Source organism: Microchirus variegatus (assembly GCF_963457635.1).
Source record: "Microchirus variegatus genome assembly, chromosome: 3".
Classification (NCBI taxonomy): Eukaryota; Metazoa; Chordata; class Actinopteri; order Pleuronectiformes; family Soleidae; genus Microchirus; species Microchirus variegatus.
The window spans coordinates 24,835,481-24,861,540 of record NC_139804.1 but is presented as its reverse complement, the minus strand read 5'-3'; the positions used below and the strand labels follow the sequence as shown (position 1 = coordinate 24,861,540).

The following is a 26,060-nucleotide window of genomic DNA, read 5'->3' as shown; positions in this document are numbered from 1 at the left end:
AGCGAAAGCTTTCAGTTCAAATGAAGAAATACGACAGCATTTCTGGTCTATTCCTCTGATTATAACTATCTGGTACTTCCCGTAAAGGTACAATATGTCAAATTTAGCAGCATTTATTGGTGGAGTTGCCTTACATACGTATCCTTCAGTTAGCATTTAAACACACAAGATGCTTAGTTTGTTATCCCTATTGTTAACCATTTAAGGTACGCATCAAGAAAAAAGCAATCATATTCACTTATGATAACAATGACAATCAATATATATATATATATATATATATTTTTTTTAATTATTATTCTACCCTACAGTATTTCAGATACAGTCATCTACCAAACAGTTGAGAAGTCTGTTCATAATAAAAGTACAACAATCAGAACAAGTCATTAACTGCAATTTCTTGACCAACATCACTCACTCACAAATTTGGTGACTTTGCGTGTGGTCCACCAAATGGTTGCGAGTACCTTTAAAGGGTTAAAACATAGTTGCCCAAAATAGCTGCCTCTGTAGACCTACACTATGGAACTTCAATAAATAAATATGTATAAATCTTCTGCTCTAACCTTCAAAAAGGAATGCAGGAAAGTTTATTCCCCAAAGTTACAAAATGCACTTTAAAAAAAGAGGAGTAATTTTAGTAGTGAGGTCAGAACCATGTTGTCCTTGGTGGCAGCTGTGGCCCTGGAAACAAATAAAACCAGCAAATGAAAACAAGCCCGGGAGAGAAAGGAAAGCGAGATAAAGGGATTGAGCAGGGACAGACAACAGATGAAGTGAAAGATACTGCTGCAGGGACACGTTTGTCTGAGAAAGGAGAGCTGAAAGATCCACCAGCCTCCCTCTGGACCACATTAGACATGGCACTCAGAGGATTCACTCGTGGGGGTTAGTGGGGGGTGGGTAAGGGTGGCATACTGAGGGAGGGGGGGGCATGGGTGACTTCTTTCTTGAACTGTAACCTGACAAAGTTATAACAACAGCACCAACTGTTACACTGCATACCTCAGGGGTCAGGAGTTCTTATCATCATACTGTAACAGTGATACCTGTAAAGGGATGTTGTTTTTTGAAACTTTGAAACTTCCTGGTGTGGTTTTTCATACCCATGAAAACAATGTGACAATTTAATTTGAAAGGATTTGACACAACATGTTTATAGTGACTGATTTTTGTACTTTATATTGTCTTGTAAATTACAAGTATATTATGCCCTGTGAAACTTCCCTTCACAGATCTACCCTTGAAAACATTTTGTTTCCCCATCACTGGAATAATGAGGCTTAGAACAAACACTAACAAACCGGAATAAAAATAAAGAACAGAGAACTCATTTTCTCTTTAGGTTTTTTATTTTTATTTAATCAATGTTACATTAAACTAACATAAATAAACATTTTTATGAACAAAAGGCACACAGTTCAAATATAAACAGAACCTCTGTACAGTTTGTCTCAGTAAATCATGTCTACTGTCTCCGAGTCAGAGAACAGTCCAAGAGAGATGAGTTTCAACAATGGCTTTGCTGACAAAAATGCTAAAAGTGCTGCAGCTGTAGCATCATCCAAGTCTCAGCGGGGGTGGGGGGGACTTTGCACTCTTCAATCCAACCCCCTGAGGAATTAAATGGGCGAAGACGAAAAAATGCCAACCTGGAACAGCACTGTGTGTTCACTGTAAAACCTCTGCCTGGAGGTTTAGGGTTAGTGAAAGTCCGTTTTGGAAAAGTCCAGCTGAAACTGGTGTCTGTTTGTCTGCTTGAAGAGGCCACAAGATCCATGTCCACTAAATTAAACGATTCAAACACGCAGCACATACACTTGTAAAAACATACGGGCCGGAGGCTGGGTAAACACATACTATGTTTTTTTTTGTTTTTTTGGAGGGGGGGGGGGGTCAGTGTTGCATTGGTGTTACTATGAAAAGCCACTGACTGGTTTCTGCTTCCTCAAAAATAATATAAACAGCCAGCTGCTCGTTCACAGTCCTGGCAAGATTCTAACCGTCTATCACGGCTCCTGTCCTGATGTGGAGTTCATGTACAGTCATACAACTAAGTCAAAACGCTAAGAGGACTAGGTTTGTTTTTTTTTTTTTCTCCTGCATCAGCTCCAAAGTAATACGATAGCTTAGATCCTCTTTTGTCGGATGACAATCACAAGGCTCCTGTTGGAACCAGAAAATGATGTGTGGTATTAAAACCCGGTCCAAAGTTTAAGCTGTTTTCTCATCTACTTCTTAATGCTAGATAAAACAGGTGCCGTCCTTTGCTAGTCCAGTTTTGTCTCTTTGTGCCTCACTACGGTCTAGTCTACTTGGATCCAGTTGGCTACAGACCAGGATCGCTGGATATTTGCAAATATGTCATAGTTTTTGTTTCATCTGCAGCGGCTGGGAGACAATTAGTATTAAATAGATGATTCAAATAGAATTGTTTCAAGCAACAATACACTAAATTTAAGCTCTGCAATGATATAAATTGTTCCTTTTCTTCTTAAATGGCAATCTCCGCCGATCTAAAACCTTAACAGACTAAAGCAAATTATGAACAGCTATTTGCAAATACAGACAGATCCGGGTCTAATCCAGGGGTTAGACAGCTACAGTGCTGGGTACCTCCTCATAGTGGATGATAAAGTAAGGGTAACTCTGGTCGTCGTTGAAGATGACATAAATCTGAGGGTCCATCCAGTTGTCCACGCAGGAGTCATAAAGGTCACTGGAGGCGTCGCGCGGGTTGATCGGTGGAGGCCGTCGCATGGAGGGATTTCCTACCGTAAACCTGTGGAGACACAACAGAGAAAAAATGAGCCATGTTTAGTTGTGTGGTCATTATTGTATGGTGATCTCTCATGAGGAAAAATGACTTGAGCAGTTTCCCATTCACTCCTGCAAGACTGCAGTTACAGCGGAATCATTTATCAACTAAACAAAGCCTCTTTTAAATGTCACGACTACAGGTCTGCTGTGTGCATTTTGGGGCACCTTAAATAATATAAGCATACATATTATGCATTGCAAGTATATGAAATTACCATTTTTACCAGTTTCTCTCTCTCAAATATTCACGTCAAGCCCATGAGACCCAGTAATCCATCAACCTATTAAAGCCCTTTCTCCGGGATCATACATTAATCATATTAAAATAACTGTTGTTGTATACCACAGACTCTCAGCTGCAGTTTTTTTTTTGTATTCTTTTTTAAAGCTGGTGATGTACAGCAGGCTTAGACAAATCTGCTGTTTTGCATTCGTGGCCTTAGATGCGACTGTGAAGGCACGACGTACATAGGCGGCATAACTTATTGAAACAATCTCAGGATTTCAATGATCCAAATGATAACTACAAAGTGTTGTTGGTATTTAACTTGAAAACATACCATCCATTAGCCTATTGTTTAGTAAGTGGTGGTGTCACAAGGGAGTAACTTGAAACAGACAACTCGCTGTGTTCAACCCAGCTAACATGTCAACCGAAGCAAAATAACAACTTCAAACACAGACATAACATTTGTTACATCAAAAAACTAAGGGTAACCATTTTAATACCTGTGGTTAGAGTGTATTTATGTTGTTATAATTTAAATCACTAGCAAGAATCTAGTACAAATGACAGCACCACACACCTGCCAGTGAGGACTTTGGCCAGGAACATGCAGTGGACACCTTTGGACGAGCGCTTGGAGAAGTTGTGGGAGTAGACAGCCTTGCGAGCAAAGTAGGAGCCCTGACCGAACATCGTGGCGTGTTTGCCGCAGACTCGCGGGTCAAAGTTGTGCTTGCAGATTCCCTCCACCACGTCTGTCGACGTGCCGTGGAAGAGGTGGCGCTCGCACAGCAGCCGGTCCCTCTCTGACATACGCCGGGACATGTACTCCTTCTTCCTGTTAAAACAGAGAGAGAGAGGTTGAAGGTGAGATGGATTTGTCACTGAAATTAACAGATTAACAGACTGATGTACAAAAACAAATAATCTCTCAGGTGATGCATTCATAAATGGCTTGGAACAGGTTTTCAGTCTTTCTGTTAAAAAGATGTGATCACTTCACTAACTTATTCTAATACTGGGAAAGAACAGTCGGACTAATCCATTTTTTAGCAACACACACATGGCTTGTTTGATGTGAGCGGATCAATCAGGCACGTGCAGGCGAAAGCGTTTTAAGCCAGACAGGCTGTGACCCAGGCCTGACCTTCTTTGTCCCTGCAGCCTGTGACCTGACACAGACTGACACTGCATGCATCTAAGCATGCACACACACACGCACACGCACACGCACACGCACACGCAACCTATATCCAATTTTAGGATGAAGCTGATCAACTTCCCTTGGCATGAACAGCCTGCAATTCACTTGCCATTACACACACACACACACACACACAGACAGACATGCAAATAGGCTGCCATGGTTTCCCTGTCATAATCCGAACACCGGAAGACAAATTCAACTGACATTCACAAGGGGCTTCAATTTCAGATGAACACACACACACACACACACACACACACACACACACACACACACACACAATGAAACCGGGCCGTACCACTGAGTGTGAGAAAGCTTAAATGTCACAGCTGACAGAACCTCCCCTGCTCAGACACGGTGGTTAGCCCACTTGTTCGCGACAGGAACATCATCATCACCAAACATCTCTCCATCTGCCTCGTTCACACACCACTGTGGACCCATTCTCACAAAGTGCCGCACAGCTGGTCCCACTTGCCCTATTTTTTCTCTTTTTCTTCTTCCTCTAACGTCGTCTTATTCACCCCATCCCATGTCTGTTGTTGGGAAACGTTTTTATATTTCTTTTAGGCTGAGAGACCTTAAGCCACCACATCTGAAATATTCACCACGTTTAACAATAGAAACCATGAATGAAACAATTAATACTTTATATACCACAACAGCTAAGCAACTCAACACAAATGTAAACAAAAGTGTCTCCAAAGTTAGGTTAAATCTCTTGACTCTTAAAGGTAAATCATGATCAAACCTCCATTTTACTTTTTACTTTTTTAAATATTAAAATTCAGATGCTACAACAGCTCTGAAAATTGTTTAAGAGGAAAAAGTAGGTGCAAAAGGAAAAGGGGAACTCAACCTTGATTTTAAAGTCTGACAACAGTTCCAGTAACACAAGATTTATTATAACAGCAACAAGGAAGTGCAAAAGGTCTACGTCAGAAAAATGCTTCACATTCTCAGCTCACCTCTTATACTTCTCCCAGAGGAATGGGTTCTGCACACGCAGGATCTTGAGGATCCTGAACTTGGTTTCCGACACGGTCTTGTGGAAAAGGCTGTACACTGTGCGATAGCTGCGGTCTTCGCGGGAAACTGGCACCTGCAGGAAGTCCTGGTTCGACATCATCGGCAACCAGGTTTCTGGAAAAAGGCTTGGTGGGTTGGTGATGGTTGGCGAGAGGGGATGTGACACCGTTAGATCCATTGTTGAGGAGGACAAAGAGGATGAAGAACAGGGGAGGGGAGATGAAGAGAGGCCACCCAGTGTTCTAGAGGGAAAAGAAGGGACACATTATTAGATGTTTGAAGTGAGAGGACATTCATCTTGGGTAATATTGATAATCCAGTTAATGTTTATGGCAATTATCATGGGGAGAAAAATCTGAATACTTCCTGGTTTGAGTTAGTCACATGTGAGGATTTACTGCTTTTGTCAGACAAAACCAGTCACAATTCATCTAAACAAGTAATCACTAGATTAATACTGAAAACATTTGCTAATTGCAGCACTTGTTGTACGTTTACTATGTTTTTTTTATTTAAAAAAGGCCAGGTTCACAATTCATGGGAGCCAATGCTCAATATATCATTCACAAAATTATTTATTTTATGTACGGTCTGTCTCCCCACATAAAAACAATGTATTAATAAAATATTAGACAAATGAAAGGGACAATCGAAAATAGTTTTAATACAAGTAGAGGCATTTATGAAGTTTCTAAATTATTGGTAAAATTGTTGATCGGTACACTAAAAATCAGTTACTAGGTTTGATTGTTATGGTTTTTATTCCCCCCTCTGTTAAAAAAAAGGCATTGTTTGACCATGCATGTTTCAATTCAGATGTTTTTTTTGTTTTTAAATTGTATTTTATCCATACAGAAACAGTGTTTTGGGAGCCCTCATCTATTCTATATTTTTTTTTTTACAACGGGCCCCAGTGTGGGAAAATCTAAAAACACCACAACGTTGCATTTTCATGTAGACGACCACTTTGTTCTTTTGGGAAAATGATGATTGTCATAATCCCACCTCCTCTCTTACACCTGCATTGGCTGTCACAAATGAAAATGTTTATTTTCTTCCCTTCCCCTGGCAATTTCCGTTCCGTCTTCGTTTCTGTGATTATATAAATTGTAATGTATACTGTGTATGCATGCTGTGTTTACTGAAACGTTTTTCAAAATGACAAAGGAGAAGATCATTCATATTGAATTTGATTTCCATGTGGATATGGCATTAGTGTCTGTGAAGGCAGCATTCCAGGCCTGTTCCATTTATAGCATTGCCAAAAAAACAACAATAAAACCCATCTCTCCTTAATCTGTACAAGTTCTAAGGCCACATTGTGATTAAAAACAAAACCAATGCCTGCTGCAATAAACCGGTGTGTCTGCTTTTCCAAAATCATATGCCTCCAACTGTCAACAATGACATGTTTGCACTGCGGAGCGGAGTGGAGGGAGCACCTCCGCAGCAGCGAACAGCCGTCATTGACCAAACAAAACAGCAGGGCAGCGTGAAAATGAAACCAGACACCTAACAAGACAACAGGGAGGCAGAGTGTGAGGGAGAAGCAGGAACAAGAACGTGACAGGAAAAATAAAATTCCAAGTGAGGAGCTGTCATGGAAGTGACAACGAAAACTATTGTGTCTGGCATTTCAGCCAATAATAGTGGTTTGGCTGTCAAGTTATCACTCTCCAAGTGTAAATGCTATTAGCTCGATCAGCCACAAGAGAGTGTGGGAATGTGAGTGAGTGTGTGTGCGTATAAGACATGAGTGTGACTCTGAGTCAGTGCGACAGTTACTCCTCATCTCTTTTCTTCTCCCTCATCTCGTCAGTCCTGTCTCAATCTCTTCCCGCAATCGATGTCTCTATTCCTTGTGTGCTTTGAAAAGATCACAGACAGCCTGCTGCAGAACAAGTGAGAAATGAAAAGGGACAGATAACAAGAGGCTGATGGAGTTGAGGGAGAGAAGAAGTGAAAAGGTGAAAGATTAGAACAGATAATAAAGGAGGGAGAGAGGGAGAAGATGGCTGAAAATAACATCAGGAGAGAGAGAGAGTGATGACAGAAGGAGAACGAGAGGGGTGGAGAGGGAGCAAGGGCGAGTGCCAATCAAGCTGATGACCTCAACCTCTAATCCTAGTACAGATTGTTCCTGGTACACACACACACAGTTTTTCGGTCACTTGCAAGGACACTAGTTGACGCAGTAAGCTGGGTACTTTCCTCTAAAATAACACAAATCATGCCAACTAAGAAGAAAATACTACAAAATGATTATTATTACTGAGTTGGCTCAGGTCTTTAGCTTCCACAATGTGACTGCATAATCATAGTTTTGTCCTCACACATACACAGAAAATTCCCAGGAGAAAATCCCTTGATCCAAATTCCAGCCACTCACATTTAATTTTCACACTCCTCTGCTCCTAAGTTGCAGTACCCAGTCTGGAAACCATTTAGATTCCCTCACTTCCTGTCACCGTACACCTTATGTCACTTTCAAACTCTCTGTGTTTCTTTCTACGATGTTCTATTTCCTCCAGCTATTATTTCTCGCTCAGTTTTTTTTTTCTCCTATTGACTGCCTGGGACCTGAAGTGGCCAGCTTGTTCTAGTTTGCTCTGCGTAGGACAATGCCAGAGCAGCATGCTCTTCTAATGAAGTAAATTTTAAAAGAAACGCAAATGACATATCATGATTCTACTGTTTCTAATGTGATGACACTTGTTTCTGGAATATAACTACGGCAAGAACAGAGAGTTTCTGAAAATAAGTTAGAATAATCTTGCACAATACTGATTACGCTTCTGTTCGCTCTCCCCTCTTTGTGCATCTCCTATCCGCTGTCTCCTCTGTTCTCCATCTCCTCATTATCTCATTGTGTGCCCATCTGGTTCAAGCCTGCTTCCTTCTAAGCACAGCAGCTCCCGTGTTCCAGTGACTCGGCTCAATTTGCCAAAAATGTGAGCTGTTAATGTTTTCAAGTTCAGCTTGGAGTGTCAGTGCCACAGTCTTAATACGGTTTAAAGGTGGATATGGTGTTCAGAGTCTTTTCGAGTATTCAGCCCTGAATACAACATGAGCATTGTGTACCGACCGGTGTGTACCTGCCTGTCTACAAACAGGAACTCTGCAAACTCACAGAACACAGAGAGCCACGGGAAGAGCCAAGAATGTGTGTGTGTGTGTGTGTGTGTGTGTGTGTGTGTGTGTGTGGGTGTGTGTGTGTGATGCCAGACACCATGCAAAATTCGAGGACCTTGTTTGTTTAGTCCATGTACTGTAGTTTCATACTCTAAATACTAAATGTTCCCTAACAGGATTGAGATCAGTGTGTGACATGAACACAGAGTACAAGAGGAAGTGACCTCTGTTTCTGCTACACTGCCTTATTATTATTATTATTATTATTGTTATTATTATTATTATTATTATTAATAATAAGCACCAACAATTGCAAACCTATTAACTATTTTTTAACTAGTTTCTTAACACACTGCTTGGAAATAACTGGCTACTTTCTAGTACACAAACAGCTTTGATGTCAAACTCTGTATCTGTAACATCAAGCTAGGCCTCTATGAGTACAAACACACAATCCTGCATAAACCTCTTTCAATGGTGGGTATACGTGGGAAATTTAAAAAAGGTGACACATTCTCATTGCTACTGGTTATTCAACCCTGAAGTGTGTTTTTTAACCCCCATGTCACCTGTGCATGAATTGTAACGTCACAGATGAGTGATAATGTGACGGTTGCTCTTTTGCAAACTGTCCCTCATAAATTGTTCAGTTAGATGACCTGATTGATGATATAAATGATAATCACTCAGAAGGAATGCTGATTAAACACATTCCTACTGGTGAAAAACCTGTTTAAACCTAGGAGCAAACAAGTTTTTTTGTCCAGTGAGAATAGAATTAAATAGCTCTACTTACTGTAGGTGAGGTGTCAGCATTACAGAGGACATGAACATCGGCCGCTTCTTGATCTGGCGTCTGAACCCGAAGATGGCATTCTGCTGGAAGCCCTCCTTGATATTGAGGATATACTGGTTCTGGAGTGTAATAAATCGAACCTCCTTTAGACCCCGCAAACTTGCCTCCTCGATGAGCTTCACCACCGGCTGTGGAGGAGAAGACGAAAAAAGAGAGAAAATTAGACAAAAACAGTTCTGACCGATTTGTTGGCAGTTTTCTAACATTAGCTGTTGTACATTTTGACTTAAAAAGCACTGAGGGTTTAGGGAGGGAAATGTCAGATCAGATTAACTAAACACATTGGTGGTCATTAATGTCATGAGACAACCTAATACACATGCACAGACAAAGTGAAATAGTCAATCTTGACTGATTTGGTGGAAAAAAATGCAATTGGCAAAGGGCAGCAGTGTCATATGGGGTATTCACAGTGAATGTGTGCGTGTGTGTCTAAATTGATCCCATCACATTGACTAGACAACTTGATTGGTATGGACAGAGTTAATGTGCCTGGCCTCAAGCTCACAGAGCGTACAGACACACACACATTGAGTGGCTCACCTCAGAATATTCCCTCCAGCCAAAGTTGTCTCTGCAGTAGTACTTCCACACCGTGTGGCAGCTGGGGGTGGGATTTGGGTTTGTTGTGGACATGGGCATAGGACTGGAGGGAGTGGTCAGTCGTCTGACTCGGTCAAACTCCAGATCACACACTCGCATCACACCAAAGTCGAGAGAAAACACTCTACCCCTGAAAGGGAAAAAAAAAGTCAAGGCCATTGTTAAAAAAGCCTCAGTCACAGAGAAGAGGAAGAGTGCACAGTCAGTGAACATGTAGCAGTGGCATGGTGACCTTGCTGTTAAATGGTCAGAGTTTATATTTCCAACAGCAGCCGTGCTGATGGGACCTTAATTCGAATGCCCTGGAGCAAGATGACCAAACCACTAATTGCTTGCTCACTAATGCTCAGTCTGAGTCACACAGGACATGACTGCATCAGCTACATGACTTACTCTGTTCAAAGCGAACCAGACAAACATGAAAGAACATATTTACACATTATTCCTTTTCATTATCACAGCTTTTGTAAAACACAAAAACCCACGGCAATTTGAAAAAAAAAACAAGTCTATCAACTTGCCTACCGAGTCAAGTTTAACTTGACATCTGATGACATTTTAACAGCTTGATGACAGGAAAACCATCCTATGCTTGTTGATTAAATGTGCAACCCACAGTATATTTTACCTTATCTAATTAACACACACACAATATGGTATTGCACTAGCATCTGCTGAATAATGGAAACACATAGTAACCCCGGATGTCTCCACAAATGTGATGAAAACCCATTGTGTGTGTGAGTGTGTCTACATTACAGTCTTCCATAAGGCCTCTGGCAAACACTTTCTGGGTCAGACATACCATTCACATAAATGTAGGCATCATACAGTGGCACGCTTTGCCATGGGTGGCAGACAGAGTCAGACCCAGACACACACGATGCATAACATATGCAAACTTTACATAACAATCACACACTAGGGGTGGGCGATATACTACAAATAGTTATCCAATATTCCTTAAAAGATTTACTTGAATTGTCTGTTAGTACTCATTAATTGCTGCCTACACATTATATCAATGGAACTACAGTGAAGAAACATTGAACTCTGGGTAAAAGGTTAATTTCAACAACAACAAGCAAGAGGAACTGATAAAACGAATCGAAAACTTAGGTGCAGGTGCTGATGTTTTTTCCAGGGAATGTGTGGAGTTTCAGTGTGTGTTTCGTCGGTTTTTGCAAAGTCATTGAAATACTCGAAAATATCAATTTTCACAACTTTAAAACAACAAATCAGATTGTTGATTTTTATCTTAGATGATGTTACTTGTACGTCAGGTTTATCATAAATAAAGCACTGAAGCAAATTGCAGAAGTTTGTCATCAGCAACATAAAAATGCTGAGGGTGCGAGAGTGGTAACCTGGTGATTTAATGTTTCAAAAGGCATGATGTAGAAGTGAAACCTCATATTATAATAGGTATACACCAAATTTAAGTGTTCAGTTTCATCTCAGTGCAATTACTTGTGACTAAAATTACACACACAGTTTCACCCAGAATGATGATAGCGAGAGATGCTGAGTCATCTTCCTATACAGATACTGATTATGCACACTGTATTTACAGTTTGCGCTCCTGCTAAGTCATAGTTTGACTGCACTTCTGTAGGAGGAAGTGGAACAGGAGTTCATTCGCTGGGCACGTGCAGAAACAAAACAGTAACTGAAAAGTGAGTCACTGATTATCAGAACATTGCATTAACCGAAATGCAAATGCAGATCGATAAAACGGATGTCCGCAGGAGTCGTTGCTTTCAGAGGGAATCTCGTGCAATCAAGTAACTAAACGAGAAATCATTTAAATAGGTAGGTGAAATGGGAGCTGCAAAAAACGCCAGGCTTGCGGGATGTGAAACGTGTAGCACAAACAAATTAATTGAGAACAGTGCGTCTTTTAGTGCCGACTGCTCTCTTCAGTATACTTTGTTTTCTTAATTTTTATCTCACTTTGCTCTGCCACTTCTCTGCCCTGTTCCCTGTTTCACTGCTTCTTTCTGGCTCTGCACACATCACTGTTCTGTTCTGTTTTTTTCTGTCTGAACAAGAAACGGCAGTAAACACACCTGCATGTACAGAACAGTTTCTGCACACAGCGGTACGTTATGATCACAAGAGCTTTCATGTCTGTGTGACCTACATAGTGGGCACACATATAACGTTTATAAGAAGGAATTTAAGTAGAAAAAAATTCACATTTAGAGCAAAACTGACCGCATTACCACTATATGCGTGTGTTTTTCATATACTCGTATAGAAACAGGGCTCCAGTGGGGTCAGACAAAGATTTTCCAAAGCCTTACGCAGGCTCCTTTTGTCTCCCTCTCTCCCAACCTAGTTTGTGTCGGTCTAAAAATAAAATTCCACCAGTTAAATTAAGTGCACTGAGATTCGCAGCTTTCAAACTGAAGGCCAATCAAAACTTGGAATGAGGGCCAAGGCATGCCCACTCTTTTGCAAGGTACACACTTTGAAGCCCAAGCATAAAATGTCAAGCTGCTCCAAGCATGAATGTCAAATAAAAATGCAAATTCTAATTGTGAGAGGCATATTTGAATTTCACATTTGAATGTAAAACCCAATTGCTGACAATGGGAGGGGTGTTGGTATACACAAGGTGAAAGAAGAAGAAAGAAAGCCCCCCGGCAAAGTACAAGGCAGTGAACATGCACCGACCAGATCTTGTTCTCGTGCCGGGTCGCTTCCAGGTGTGAATGTGTGGAACAGTACAGAATATGAGAGCAGGGTGTTGCTAGAACAAAAACGAGTGCAGCAAAAAACATTTCTCTGAATAAATATAGGAGAAAAGAGCTGGAGTGCTCTGTTAAATGTGTTCATTATTCCTCACACAAACACACACCTTGAAAATTTCTCACGGCTGTACACACAAGAACCCGCATACCAGCATCAGTCGTGCTGTTGTGAACGTCACAGACCAAAAAAAAACATTACACAAGCACTCAATTACTCGTACGTGCACACATGCATTCTTTCAACAGAGTCGTGTACACACACGCAAACATCATACAGTCACACCTAGATAAGTAAGTCAGGCAACCAAATCTGCTGACAGAGGGTTTTACACACACACTCTAATCTTCATGTCATGGGTTGGCGTTATGTGAACAGATCCAAGTTCCACTTATGGATTTAAATTGACTTAATTTGATTTTGTGCTTCAGCTCGAAAGGCTTTGAATAACATGACATAAACCATACATTCACACAAATCCACACAAGCACTAAGTGATGTTGTTTCTGTATGTCTCCGTCTTCCTCTTTCTCACATTGTGAGGGTCACAGTTCAGTGTCCTCCCCTTCATTTTTGTCTCTAAAAACTTTAAAGCTCACACAGATACTAAATGAAAAGGCAAGATGTAATAGAGTAGAAACAGAAAAAGGAAAAAAAAAATGGTATTAGTGCAATGGAAAAGCACACACGCATTTTCACATCTTTTACATCTGATTGGGCCCTCGAGGGACAAACGAAGGAGGAAACAATGATACAGAGGCAGAGCAAATGGGAATAAAATGGAAATGTGGAGGAAGAAAGATCCACAAAAGACAAGAAAATATGAGGAAGCGTTTTAGAGGGGAAAATGAAAAGATGAAGGCAGACTGTGAGTAATCTAATGCAGAGAGACCCAGACCTTGCCCCACTGATTCATGACATGGGCTGTCTGAAACATTATAATCAAATGTGCACAAACACACAGGAAAAGAGAGTGAATGTATTCAGTCTTATTATTTGACACCCACCTCTATTCATACACAAACACAATCTCCACATGCAAACAAGCTCTCATAGACACAACCATCCTTGACATCCCTAGCACAATGAGGTAACATGGAATCCCCCATGATAAACAGTACAACACACGCACACACACTTGCACTCACACACCTTGGTGTCAGGTCGCTCTGCCCTTGGTGCTCAGTGACTCTTTATGTCAGTTAATGACAAGCAAGGCTTTTATCACCTGGTCGACAAGAGTCTCTGTCGCGCTTGTTCTGTGAAGCACACTCTCTCACACACACACACACACGTGTATATGTGTGCTTCATCGCGGTGACACAAATATTAAAAATTCCCATGTTGCACAGATATTAGAGAAAATTGGTCAAATTATGAGTGGCATGGTTGAGCTTTTGTGTAAAAAATAAACACCACGTCAAACTCAACGGAACAAAAGTGCACTTGTCTGGTCATATTTCCCCTTTCACACAAAAACACACACACTGGCTTCAGCACAGCATAAACCCGTTCACAAACAACTGGGCAGTGGAGGATTATCACAGTATAACTTTTATAAAAGCGATGACTGTGACATTCCTCCTTACTGCTGAGCTCATGACCAAGGAGGATTAGCCAGACTTCCATTCCTGCATATCATATGGACAGGATTAACCTGTGCTATGGGATCATACACACATGGGAACAGCTCAGCACACAACACCCATATTTTCTTTTCTGTCCACTCCTTTTCTGCACACAGACACACACACACGAAAGGAAGCAAAACAGGTCTGTGTTGCCATACCGACAGAAGAGCTTGTTAAGTCATCTGCTGCTCTTTAAAACACTAACAATGTTATCATTGGCCGTGGTAACCATGGTGAAGCCTTCACCAAGAGTGCGTAGTTTGCGTGCATGAAAAGGCAAGCTGGATCGCATCTCTTAAGAAAGTATCAAACGAGCTCACACACTCACACACACGCACACCCTTTGCTTTAAGTAAATGACCCAACTGACGACAAATAACGAGAACAGTGTTAATCGACAAACGTTCACAGACTTTTCATCTCATTACGCCAGACTTTTTAGCTAGAAAATTGCTCAAATGGGGCGAGAATAGAGAGAATGTCTGTATGGCCGCAGTTTTTTGCATGCGTCATCACAACATCGTTTCGGTAGTAAAAGTATTTCACGGACGAATTTTCAGTGCATCCCTAAATATAACATCTTCATTGGCAAGAACAATATAACCGTAATAATGATGAATTTGATTATTGATGTTAAGTGTCCACGTGGAAATGAGTGTAGGTGAATATGTATAGTTTCTTTTTTTTTTTATCAAATTCGCAATTCATCCACACTGAAACTACATTTTGGAGCCTTGAAATTGTCATTTTTTAAAACGGATCACTAGAGTGACAAAGTGTTAAAGATTAATAGTGAAACTTAAATGTAATTGTAAGGGGAGATGAAAACAAAAGCTATATTTACAGACACTGTTTTTTTCACTTGAATAAACAACACCGATTAGTGATGCACACGGTCAGCTGCACTGCACATCCACAGCTCGTTCTGGTCTGTATGGTCACAGTGTTTCTCTCCCTCTCCCTCAACTCAGATCAACTCTCCACCCTCAGTGAATGGAACAAGTGGAAGCTTACTTGTTCTGCAGAACTGGATATTTCTTAATTTCTTTCTAGGAAAGTAGTTAGGGTTTTTTTTTATTTTTCTTCTGTACTTTATTAATATAGCAGAAAATTGTTTGATTTTATTTTTTTTAGAAAAAGGGTCACCAAGGGTCTGAAAACTGTTGCTAATTATAGCAACACTGGTGTTTGGTCTGTTTGTTTATGATAACTTTTGTTTTCCTCGCTAGTACAATCAACTCCCATTCCCCCGACTTGGTTTGTTTCATCTGTTTCTGTGACGTTTTTGTGTGGATGGAGACATTTCCTGAAACTATGCCATGTTCACGGGAAATTATTTCAAAAGGACATTTTGTTTCTGTGTGGATATGGCCTAAATCTTTCTTTTTTTTTTAAATAGGGCAATAATACAAGCAACCAATTCATTAAAACGTGGAGTCAGCCTGTACTTACGGCAAACAAAACTCAAAAACCTACTAACCTGTTGTGCGCCATTTGCCAGTGAAATCATGCATTACAGGGTTTTACGTCATGCTAAATGTTTTTACGCTACGTTCTTGCTCTACCCTCCTAAAAGAGACAAACCTGTTTTTAGATTCATAATTGCCAAAACTTCCAACATATTTTAGCCATGATTTATGTAGTTTCTGTGGAGTTTCTGTCTGGGCCATTTTAAAAGGTCAAAAATGCACCTCAGAAGATGCAACTTGGAAGTTTATGTTAAATAATAGGTATGTTATTAGCTATAATGAGAACGACTTGGACAAATACAGATCTTACAAGTGCGTTTAAAATGGAATGGCAGTGTCCGGAACAGTATAACATGAAAAATCGACTCCACTGTCCGCATATGAACAAACTATTAAAATGCCTCGCAAATTAATTTCTAAAACAAACTGTAACAAACACGCGATCACTGATCGCGTGTTTGTGAGATCATTAAACCATTAGCTAAAAATATGTTAAAATGCACAAATCACTTTATGAACCATAGTGCATTTTCTCATTTGCTCAACATAAAAATGAGAATAATTACAACTATTGGGGAGTTTCTAGTTTCTACTTGAGTTTCAGTCAAGTGAGCCAGATGGTCCTGTCTGACTGTAAGAGAGCGTAACACCCTCAAAAGGCCTCTGAAGAATCTGGGTTGACACCACCAGGTGTGTATCCTGTTTGCGGGGCAGTATGCACTTTGCAAAGGGTTTCAGTTCAAAACATGAGTCAACAAGTCAAACACTGAGATGCATGCAAATCTTTTGTACACACAGGAAACCTCTGTAGGGTCCACATCGAAGTAAACAAAGACACACATGGCTATTCAAAGGCCTCGGTGGCTCATAAAGTGTATGCTGGGGTGATTGAGGGTGTGTATGTGGTCAGTAGATAAAATGGCATGATGCCGTCTCACGTTAACAGGGATTGTGCTTTGAAGATGACTCAAAAAAAGCTCAAATAATTTAATGATATAAACAGTTCGGTCATACATTTTACAATTTAGTTGCCCTTTGGACTTGTCTACACCTTCATCAAACAGTGATTAGCCTTCCTTTTTTTGTTATTCTGGGACAAATTGGATGGTTAATAATGTGACTGCAAATGTTTCTAAATCCAAAAAGTAAACTAATTAAAATAAAATTGTATTAGCCAATATATTTTAGCAAGAGAAAAGATTAATAATTAGGGTTGGAAAATTGTAGTAGGTTTACAATGATATGAATAAAAATTTAGAAACAAGAGAAACCGGGGGTTCAGAATTGTGGGGATATACTGCAAATATGATAAACTGAAGAAAAGATGAAGAACATCTGCTTAGAAAAAGGTCATCAAGAACCATGTCAATGTACTCATTGTGTGTGAGTGTGCCTGCATGCAGTACGGTTTCACAGGAAGCAGAGCATGCTCCTTTATGTCACCAAACTAGGGCTTGCCAAGCGTTTGCATGTGTGTGTATCTATGTGTGTGACAGAGTGAAAGAGAGGTTTATCTCTGTCTGCTCAGAGGCGTGCGTGTGAGCAACGCAAGCCACTGAGCTTCTCTGTGCAGCCGATTCGTGCGAGCGTCTGCATGCCAAGCTGTGTGTGCGTGTGTGTGTGTCGAGTGTACACGGTGGTGTGCGAGTCAATGACCGAGGGAAGGAGAGAAGCTGCCAAGTGCGTCTGTGTCAGCGACCACACAAGGCAACCGAGGGTCACGGAAGTTCACAGCTTTCTGAAATGAGTGCCGTAAATTCTGAGCTCCAGCCAATCACAGGGCTTCAATTGGGAGAAGGTAAATACAGGAAATAGATAACTAACAAGGGCATGATAGCTGATATGGAAGTTCAAATAACGTGACACATGTAAGGGGGTACATATTAACATGAAGACATGTGAATGCCAAACACAAACCCACACAAGTATAAAAGCACTGATCCACACTTCCAAACACACCTTAATGAACTACATTTATACAAGAGTCGTTACAGTCACACGTATGTGTGTTCACTTGGCCACAGTCCATTAGCCACACATGTACACAGAACAACTGTAGAGTAAAAGCTTTCAGCTTGTTACCGGTGGTGAAACCAAAGTGGAAGTTCGAGCTAAGGGTCTACTGTTTCCGACACACTGAAGCAGAAGTGACTTATCATTCACAGACGGCCTATCAGCTTACTGCACCATTGTTGCCATGTCACAAAAGTACCTATCAATTTACCACACAGTCGCGTTTTTCAGCAGAGCTCATGATATAAAAATATACTGGTGCGGCTGTATTTTTCAGCTTCTAAGAAGTAACATTTTAAAACCAGGAAGTACTGTGAGGAACACCTTCATATTCCTGCCCAAAGTAAATCGAGGGAGACAGATGCCCCCTTCACAACAGCATGAATTGTAGTTTCACTTCCTATTTTGAACTCCCTGACACACAAACACATATCACAATTAAAAAAAACTCAAGACAGAATCACAGTGTGAGGGGACTGCTTCCCCCCACAGTGTGATTCTGTGTAGCACAGTACACAGCATTTTAGATATATAAAAAAAACAGGTAACAGTAAATACTAGAGTGGGATACTTACTGAAACTTGAGCCTGACTTGGTCGTTGTCAGGGTTGCAGTAAAGTCTCTCCAGCTGTTCTTGGGAGTCATCTGCTACACTTTGCCACGTCTGACTACTGGTCCGATGGATCTGCCAGTGGTAGGGTAAGACAGTGTGGTGGTGGGCACAGTCATTGCCATAAACACACTGTCCTTGTAGGAATTCCACACAAATGTCCACCAAGTCAGACTGGTGTGTGTGATACTGGAGCTGAGTGAGCAGCTCAAAAACCAGGTCCAGGGAGGCCTCTTCACTTTTATCCTGAAATAGCACTCCTTTGTCAGGCTGTAGGAGGAGGGGAAGGGGGTCATGGTCTTCAGTGCACTCTTTGACTGCAAGGTTTTTAGCCCCAGAGGTTAAGAGGTAATTTCTTTTGATGGGCCCCTCCTGGTGAGGAGCCTGGGGTGCAACAATAGGAGGTATATCCCTGCCTGGGGGCTTTATTGTCTTCCCAGCCGGCCTGAGGGCAGGTTTCAGCTGAAAGCAACGGCTGTCAGGGGTCGAGTCGGTGATCTTGGGTCGCTCTCCTCGCTCAGTCTCCTCTAGCTCTGCAGTAGTATCAGCTATTTCTACATCACTGTCCCGGGCCATCAACACTGGTACTCCAGCAGCAGCTGTGGCATTGTCAGCAGCTCCCGAGTCTTTTAGACACACCTGACCTATGCAGTTCTGCTTCACCACAGCTGCTGCGCACAAGTTTACAGGAGTCCGACTTGGCTGGTTCCTGGGAACAAAAACCCCATACTCAGACACCAGGGTGTCTGTGCTTAGTAAAGTGGTCAGTATAGGATCCTCCAGAGCTCGGTGGAGACATTTGGCATCTAATTTCCTCTGCTTCTTCTTGAAATAAGGTTTCACCAGAGGTATTTTGTCTGGGATCCCCACAATCTGCTGTTCCGTGAAACCCTCCCCTTCGTCCATCATATCTAGGGAGATGTCGGTCGGTACGCCATCTGTGGCTTTCTGAAGAATGTGCAAAGTTTTATCCATGATCCTCTGCTACACCCCAACAGTCCTATATAACCAGAAGGAGAGAAAAAAAGAGAGAGGTAGTCATCAAAACTAACACCTAAGATTAGTTTCCAAGGTGAAGTCACCATGGTGAATATATACAGTGATGATTAATAAGCCACTTGGATGAGCTGTTGTGTCATAAAAATAACTAACTGTGAAAAATCGGCTTTCCTTTCCTGGGAAGGAAAACCATCGCCCCCTACACACTGAAATGAAACCTGTGTGACGAACACACCGCACTGCTGCCATGATGAGCCTGCAGATAGTCACAATGACACCAAGGTTTGGCAATAATCCAGTAACAATATGTATCTTAATATTATTTTGTTCTATATCAATATGACAATGGTTCAGCATAAAGAATAAGGTCAAACAAAAGGGTAAGAGAGTTTAACAAGAGAGAAAGAAGAGAGTTTTTGAATGTTTGTTGTTTTCCGACCAGAAAGAGGTTCAATTCAGCAATTTTCAAAAAACACATATACTTTCTTTAATTTAACGCAATACTTATCCCGGTTCCGAATGGTTTGAAAGTGCTTAATAGTCTTGTTGTGTTTATTATTCCAGCAACAGCCTGCTACAGTGGCTCTGTGCGGCAGGACAGCAGGAGCGTTTTACGCAGCTTATTGCAGTCGCTAACTGAAGCGGAAAAAAAATATTACGGAACCCATCTGTGGAGAAGTGTGAGGGCACAGCCACCAGTCTCAGACTAATGATACTAAACTGAGAACAAACATAAGTGGAGCCCTCTTTTTCGCTTTTTTAAAAGCCCGCTGTCTTTCGTTGCTCTCTCTCTCTCTCTCTCGCTAACGTCATGCCTGCAATTACAGCTGCGTCTCCGAGCAGGAGCGATAACATCTCCACTGTAACAAAACCCCTCTCTCTCCCGGGACTATATATTTTGATGACGGGAGTCCGATATGCGGTCGCTGCCGTCTACGTGCCGCTCACACACTGCTGCCCGAGCAAGTTTGCACGTAGGCTGCAGTCCGCACACGTCCGCACACACACACACACACTCACACAAACACACACAAGGCACTGCGGCGGAGCAGCGACAAAAGAGAAGCGGAGCAAATCCGCCCGGAGCTTTATTTCACCGCAGCACCTCTCCTCTCTTTTTCCTCTTTAGACGCTTGTTTTACGCGCTTTTAAAAGAACATTTAAAACAGTGGTGCATCGGCGTGGTTACTAGTTTCAGAGATTTAGAAAAAGAAGGAAAAACATTTATCCTGATACCGATACGATAGATCCCATACCTGCGCGATAAACTCCGCCCGTTTCCCCTGGTCTCGAGACTCTCTGGTGGGTAAAATCAAGTGCGTACATCGGTGTCCAGTCCGGGAATAAAGGCCTGGTAGTGTCTGTGTTCGGACTTGGACCGTACCGAAGTCCGGTCAGAGCCCCTCTGCTACCGCCGCCACTCTCTCCGAATGCTCGGTCTTTACTTCATGCTGTTAGCTCTGTGTCCTGTCCCTCTCTTTGTATCCGTGTGTCGGGGGGAAAAGCGTAGACGAGCTCAGACCGACAAAGACGCAAGCACTACTGTGACGAGGGGGGGAGAGAGAGACAGAGAGAGAGAGAGACAGCCTTCCGGCTCCGCTCAGCCAGGCCCCGCCCCTTAACCTGGTCAGAGGCGGGGCTCACTCGCTTCAAACACGGAGAGAGGGAGAGAGGCTTCTGCTGGTGATCACAAGTAGCTGCATGGTCCACAGGGACTCACTCCTCATTGTACACCCACTTAAAGGTGGGGTGGGAGATCATTTTCTGGAGCATTTTTACTGTATTGCTTAAAATCTTCTTTCCAACCTGATTGTAACCAATTAACTGATGCATTGTCACAAAAAATAAAAATGTAAAAGGCCTGTAAAAACAACATCCAATCATATTGAACGGCCCGAACAAAATAATGGTATCGTGATGCATCAATCAAACATTCACCCCCCCCCCCCCATACACATGGGGCCCCCTCTTTGTGCATTAATGCTGCGTTCCCGAGCCCATCCAAACAAATGGCATGTGGGACTTATCCTACCTGAATTTTACTAGCTCCTACTTCAAAGCGTTCCAGCAATTGAAGTCGAATGTTAGAAAACATGGACGATCGCGGCGCATTAGATTTATGTTTGAAGAGGCATTTTGACTGTCAGCAATTCAGTCTACTTACATACACAAGCAAGCCGTAGCGATACATATCGATCCAAGGGCGCCGCCATTATTCACCGACGTCATTTTGGTGAAGGTAGGTTGATCAGCCCCGACTTCGCGAGTAGGAGGTCCCACTTCGACAGGCATTCCAGTACAATTTTTCTAGTTGGAGGTAGGATAAGTCCCACGTCCAACTGGTTTGGATGGGCTCTGGAACGCAGCATAATCTCACATGCTCAGTAGACAACGCCAGTTTATGCTAGCTTGCTAAATCCAACGAGACAGTTGCAGCAACATTATGGCAGAAAAGTTGCCAACAACAGGTGTTGGTCGCAAACAAAGGACAAAGGTTTTTGAGAAAGCTACTGCCAAGAAAAGGGCTGATGCAGAGCCAGAGACCAGCCTGAATATCGATGCTGCGTTTGAATGGTGGCAACGACTGAAAGTCCAGAAAGAGCTACAAAGTGATGAAATGGTGGCATTTTCTACTGGCCCGATTTACTTTATGTCATTGTAATCTTTTTTGAGTATTTGCTGTTTTTCATCATCACGTTGTCAATTGAACAAGTATCAACAAAAAAAAAAACGTTGTTGCGTCACCAAAAAGTACCAAAAGTTACCAATGCTGCATTGAGCATTCCTGCTCTGGAGGCATAGCTTCAGAGAACAGTCTGAAGAAAGGGACTTTTGAATTCAAAACAGTTTTCCCAGGATCTCCAACCCTACCTTTAACACCCTCTGGCAACAGCATGAAGAAAGTGAGGGGGCTTTGCAAATTTTGAGGGGGATATGTAAAACATGTAAAACTGCAGAATCAGTTGTAATCAGTGGTTATCTGAGTGACTGTTAAGCCCAATTTAAGCCCAATTTATACTCCTGCGTAAAGTGCTTTGCGTAGCTACGCAGAGTCCTCTGCGTCGACGCAGAACCTGTCGAAGAGCCTCTGCGTAGTCTCCGGGTGCACGGAATATTTTTTAAGTGTCCGTCACTCCGTCAAGGGACTACGGAGACGGCAAGAGCTGCGATTGGTCCTCAGGACAGGCCGAGCGAAGCTGCTCTGTGCCGGCTCTCAGTGCGCTCCGGGCGTCCTGACAGAGGCGGAGCTGATCCCCGCCGATAACGCCGCTGCCGAACTATAAATACGTCATATCTTAACACACACAGCACATGTTTAGACTCTAAATGGCCAATTTCTCGCCTCAAATTATCTTAAAACTGCGTTCCGTGACACAGAAAAGTGAGAAACGGCCACTTTTTCAACAACAACAGTCTTTCTCTCTCTTTCTTTCTCGGACGCCATTGCTCACTGTAGCCAGAAGCACAACAACCTTGCGCAGCGACCCCTACTGATCGGGCGGGAAATTGCAGCGAGTGTCCGTCACCACGACGCAGAAGTATAAATGCTCGAGGCGTCTCCGTGGTGACGCAGACGGATAACGCATACGCAGTCGGAGAAGTATAATGTGGCCTTTATACTTCTGCGTAAAGTGCTTTGCGTAGGCTACGTAGAGACTCTGCGTCGACGCAGAGACTGTCGAAGAGCCTCTGCGTCGTCTCCGTCTGCACGAAATATTTTTTAAGTGTCCGTCACTCCGTCAAGGGACTACGGAGACGGCAAGAGCTGCGATTGGTCCTCAGGACAGGCTGAGCTAAGCTGTTCTGTGCCGGCTCTCAGTGCGCTCCGGGCGTCCTGACAGAGGCGGAGCTGATCCCCGCCGATAACGCCGCTGCCGAACTATAAATACGTCATATCTTAACACACACAGCACATGTTTAGACCCTAAATGGCCAATTTCTCGCCTCAAATTATCTTAAAACTGCGTTCCGTCACACAGAAAAGTGAGAAACGGCAACTGTTTCAACAACAACAGTCTTTCTCTCTCTTTCTTTCTCGGACGCCATTGCTCACTGTAGCCAGAAGCACAACAACCTTGCGCAGCGACCCCTACTGATCGGGCGGGAAATTGCAGCGAGTGTCCGTCACCACGACGCAGAAGTATAAATGCTCGAGGCGTCTCCGTGGTGACGCAGACGGATAACGCATACGCAGTCGGAGAAGTATAATGTGGCCTTTACTGTTGTATCCAGTCTGTCCATTGTCCTCTCATCGCTAGTGTCAACAAAGCATTTTAGCTCAGAGAACTAACTGGTAGCTAATAAAGTAAAACACCCAAATCGGTTATACCTTAGGAAAAAAACGACTAAGCAAATTAACGCTTTTAGACATGGGCGGATTAACCTGTTAGGAGCCCCTGGGCTGTTAGTGTTGTTGGGCCCCTAGTGCTTAATCTTGTACTTTGTCACTATAATTACAGTGTGAAAACATCCCAATAAAAAATCTTAATCTTATGTCAGTGTAATTATTACATGATTATATAGGTTAAGTGCTTGAGTCAGTGTACCATTTAACTTTCCTCCCCTTAAAGTGTGTCAAGAATCTGTTGTGTAACAATAATATTTTGTCTTATACATAATTTTTCCACACAACAAATGTGATAATTCAAATATTTGATTAATTTAGTCTTCTCTGAATATGATTTAAATGCGTTGAGCGTATTTAAATCATATTTTAACCCAAGAGACTGAACCAGAAACCTGCTGAGACATAATAAGAATCTAACAAATGCAGATATAGAGTGGTTGAATCATTTTAATTAACCTTCCGTTACTGGTTTCTTGTTTTTCTGACTGTTCTTGCAGCTGTTCTATCACATATTCATAAGGGAGTGTAATGTTTACTGAGTCAGCTTCCCTCTCCTCCCTCCTTTACCAGAAGTCATTTTTAGGAACCTGTTGTGCTGCAGTTACTTAATGTGAAGTTTCAATGTTTACAGATGAGCCCTAACACTTACTTCTTTATGAAAAGGTTTTTCCTCTGAAGGGTAGGCATGTTAAAACAAAATGTGTCATGGTTTTTATGCATGTCATGTTATCACAGCTTGGCGTGGCCAGAGTTTTCATTCCATGCAGTCAGTTTTTAAATGTGGGTGTGCTGTTATTCCCTTTCAATGGAAACTGAAGACTGTTTTCTGTAACTAGTTTATACTCGGAAACCTACGTCCTAATACGCAGTCAATCATTTAAACCATTTACATTTAATGAGTTGTGTCTGTGAGGATGAGCGATTACAGACAGATGAAACATTCAGTCTTGTTCTTTTACCCATTGTTCTCAGCAGTTAAATAACAGGAAATTAAAGTGACCCTCATCCCCCCCCCCCCAGGAGTCACTATAGAGGAAACACTAAATTGAATATGCTATTCACGAGATTAATTATCTATTAATAACCCTCTCCACAGTGTTCAAGCATGTGTGTCTTTTAACATCTGCCACCATTAACCCCTGAACTTTGATGGCAAAGGTCACAAGGCCAAATGTGCCAGAGCTATTTACATGCAAAGCTCTTTACTCCACAACAACACCCACAAACCACCAATGGATCTCTGTGCTGTTTTTAAAATTGTTTATGTTTTTTTTTCAAGCTGTGGTTGAAGAGGTTAGAGATTATCATAAATGAAATGTGCACCACCATATTCAAGACAAACACTGATGTCGTCAGAACAGTGAGTGTTAGTAATTGGGAAATTACAGGCTTGCAGTAGAAGACAGTGGAGAGCTGACGTATATGGGAGTAATTGGCTGGTTGCATACCAACAGATCTCGAGCATTCCTCCTCAGCTGACATGCATAACGAAGTCCTATTGTTCAAGTATTGACTTGTCTCAGAGGACGCCCTATAAAAGTGCTACCTGCCTGCCAACCCCATCTCGCTTGTTGTCTCACAGTCAGAAAGTGATCTCAGCACATGAAACAACAAGTTCTGTGATGAGTCTTTAATATATCTGGGAAGGAGTGCTGTTATGATGGATAAAAACACAAAGACATATTTCACAAATACTACATTATACTATACTATACTATACCACAATATTCTATACTACTGTAGTCCAACGGAACATATACAGGCAGTAATAATACAACTTACAATTGCATTGTCTTTGTGTGTTAGTCTGTGTTAGACTGACATGTTTACAGGTATTTAAATGTATGCACAATAATCTGTATTTTTCTGTCATGTAAATGGACTGACTCATGAAAAGACCATTCTCAGACTTGAAGTGAGAATGTGCTCTGCCCCATTCCAAAGGAGGTAAAAGGTCACATTAGCAGGGTGCATGCTTTCAGGAGCAGGATTATAAACACAGGTGTGATGTGAAACCTATGACGACTGTACTCTGTAAAACGGACAGTGAGTGAATTCTCTGAACCAGCACCACATGAAAGGGCATCAGGTGGCTGGGGTAAAGGTGCTGTATTTCAGTCTCCACCCGACTCTTATCAGTTCACATGCCTTCACACAACACAAGTACCAGAGGCAGATCAGTTAACGCTGGTGACAGGCCTTCAGCCTTGACACGCCTATTATACACACAAAACAGTTCCACTGCCTGGAAACAAAAAGTATGTTTTATTGAGTTAATGAGTGTTGGACTGGCAGTGGAACCAGAGGGGGCTGTAAACAACGATGAAAGTCTCAATGTATAATTACTGTCATTATGGCCAGTA

The 26,060-nt window shown here is 42.0% G+C and overlaps 1 protein-coding gene across 1 annotated transcript; it reads right to left on the bottom strand.

Moving 5' to 3' along the window:
* Positions 1-1,374: 1,374 nt before the first annotated feature.
* On the bottom strand, positions 1,375-20,890 carry tiparp (TCDD-inducible poly(ADP-ribose) polymerase). The gene is made up of 7 exons (XM_083886534.1): positions 20,606-20,890; positions 18,316-19,350; positions 9,814-10,003; positions 9,211-9,398; positions 5,222-5,524; positions 3,627-3,884; positions 1,375-2,782 (listed from the first exon to the last, which is right to left on the bottom strand). The coding sequence occupies exons 2-7, from the start codon at positions 19,323-19,325 to the stop codon at positions 2,593-2,595; spliced, it is 2,139 nt and encodes a 712-aa protein (XP_083742660.1). The 5' UTR covers positions 19,326-19,350; positions 20,606-20,890; the 3' UTR covers positions 1,375-2,592.
* Between the last annotated feature and the right edge of the window lie 5,170 nt (positions 20,891-26,060).

What these genes read in the sequence shown, in the direction of transcription:
- tiparp (XM_083886534.1), bottom strand. Translation starts at nt 19,325, where the DNA reads ATGGATAAAACTTTGCACATTCTTCAGAAAGCCACAGATGGCGTACCG. An exon ending in GCTGGAGGGAATATTCTGAG is followed by an intron (nt 9,399 to 9,813) that starts GTGAGCCACTCA and finishes TCTCCTCCACAG; the next exon opens with CCGGTGGTGAAGCTCATCGA. An exon ending in CTCTGGGAGAAGTATAAGAG is followed by an intron (nt 3,885 to 5,221) that starts GTGAGCTGAGAA and finishes CTGTTTTAACAG; the next exon opens with GAAGAAGGAGTACATGTCCC.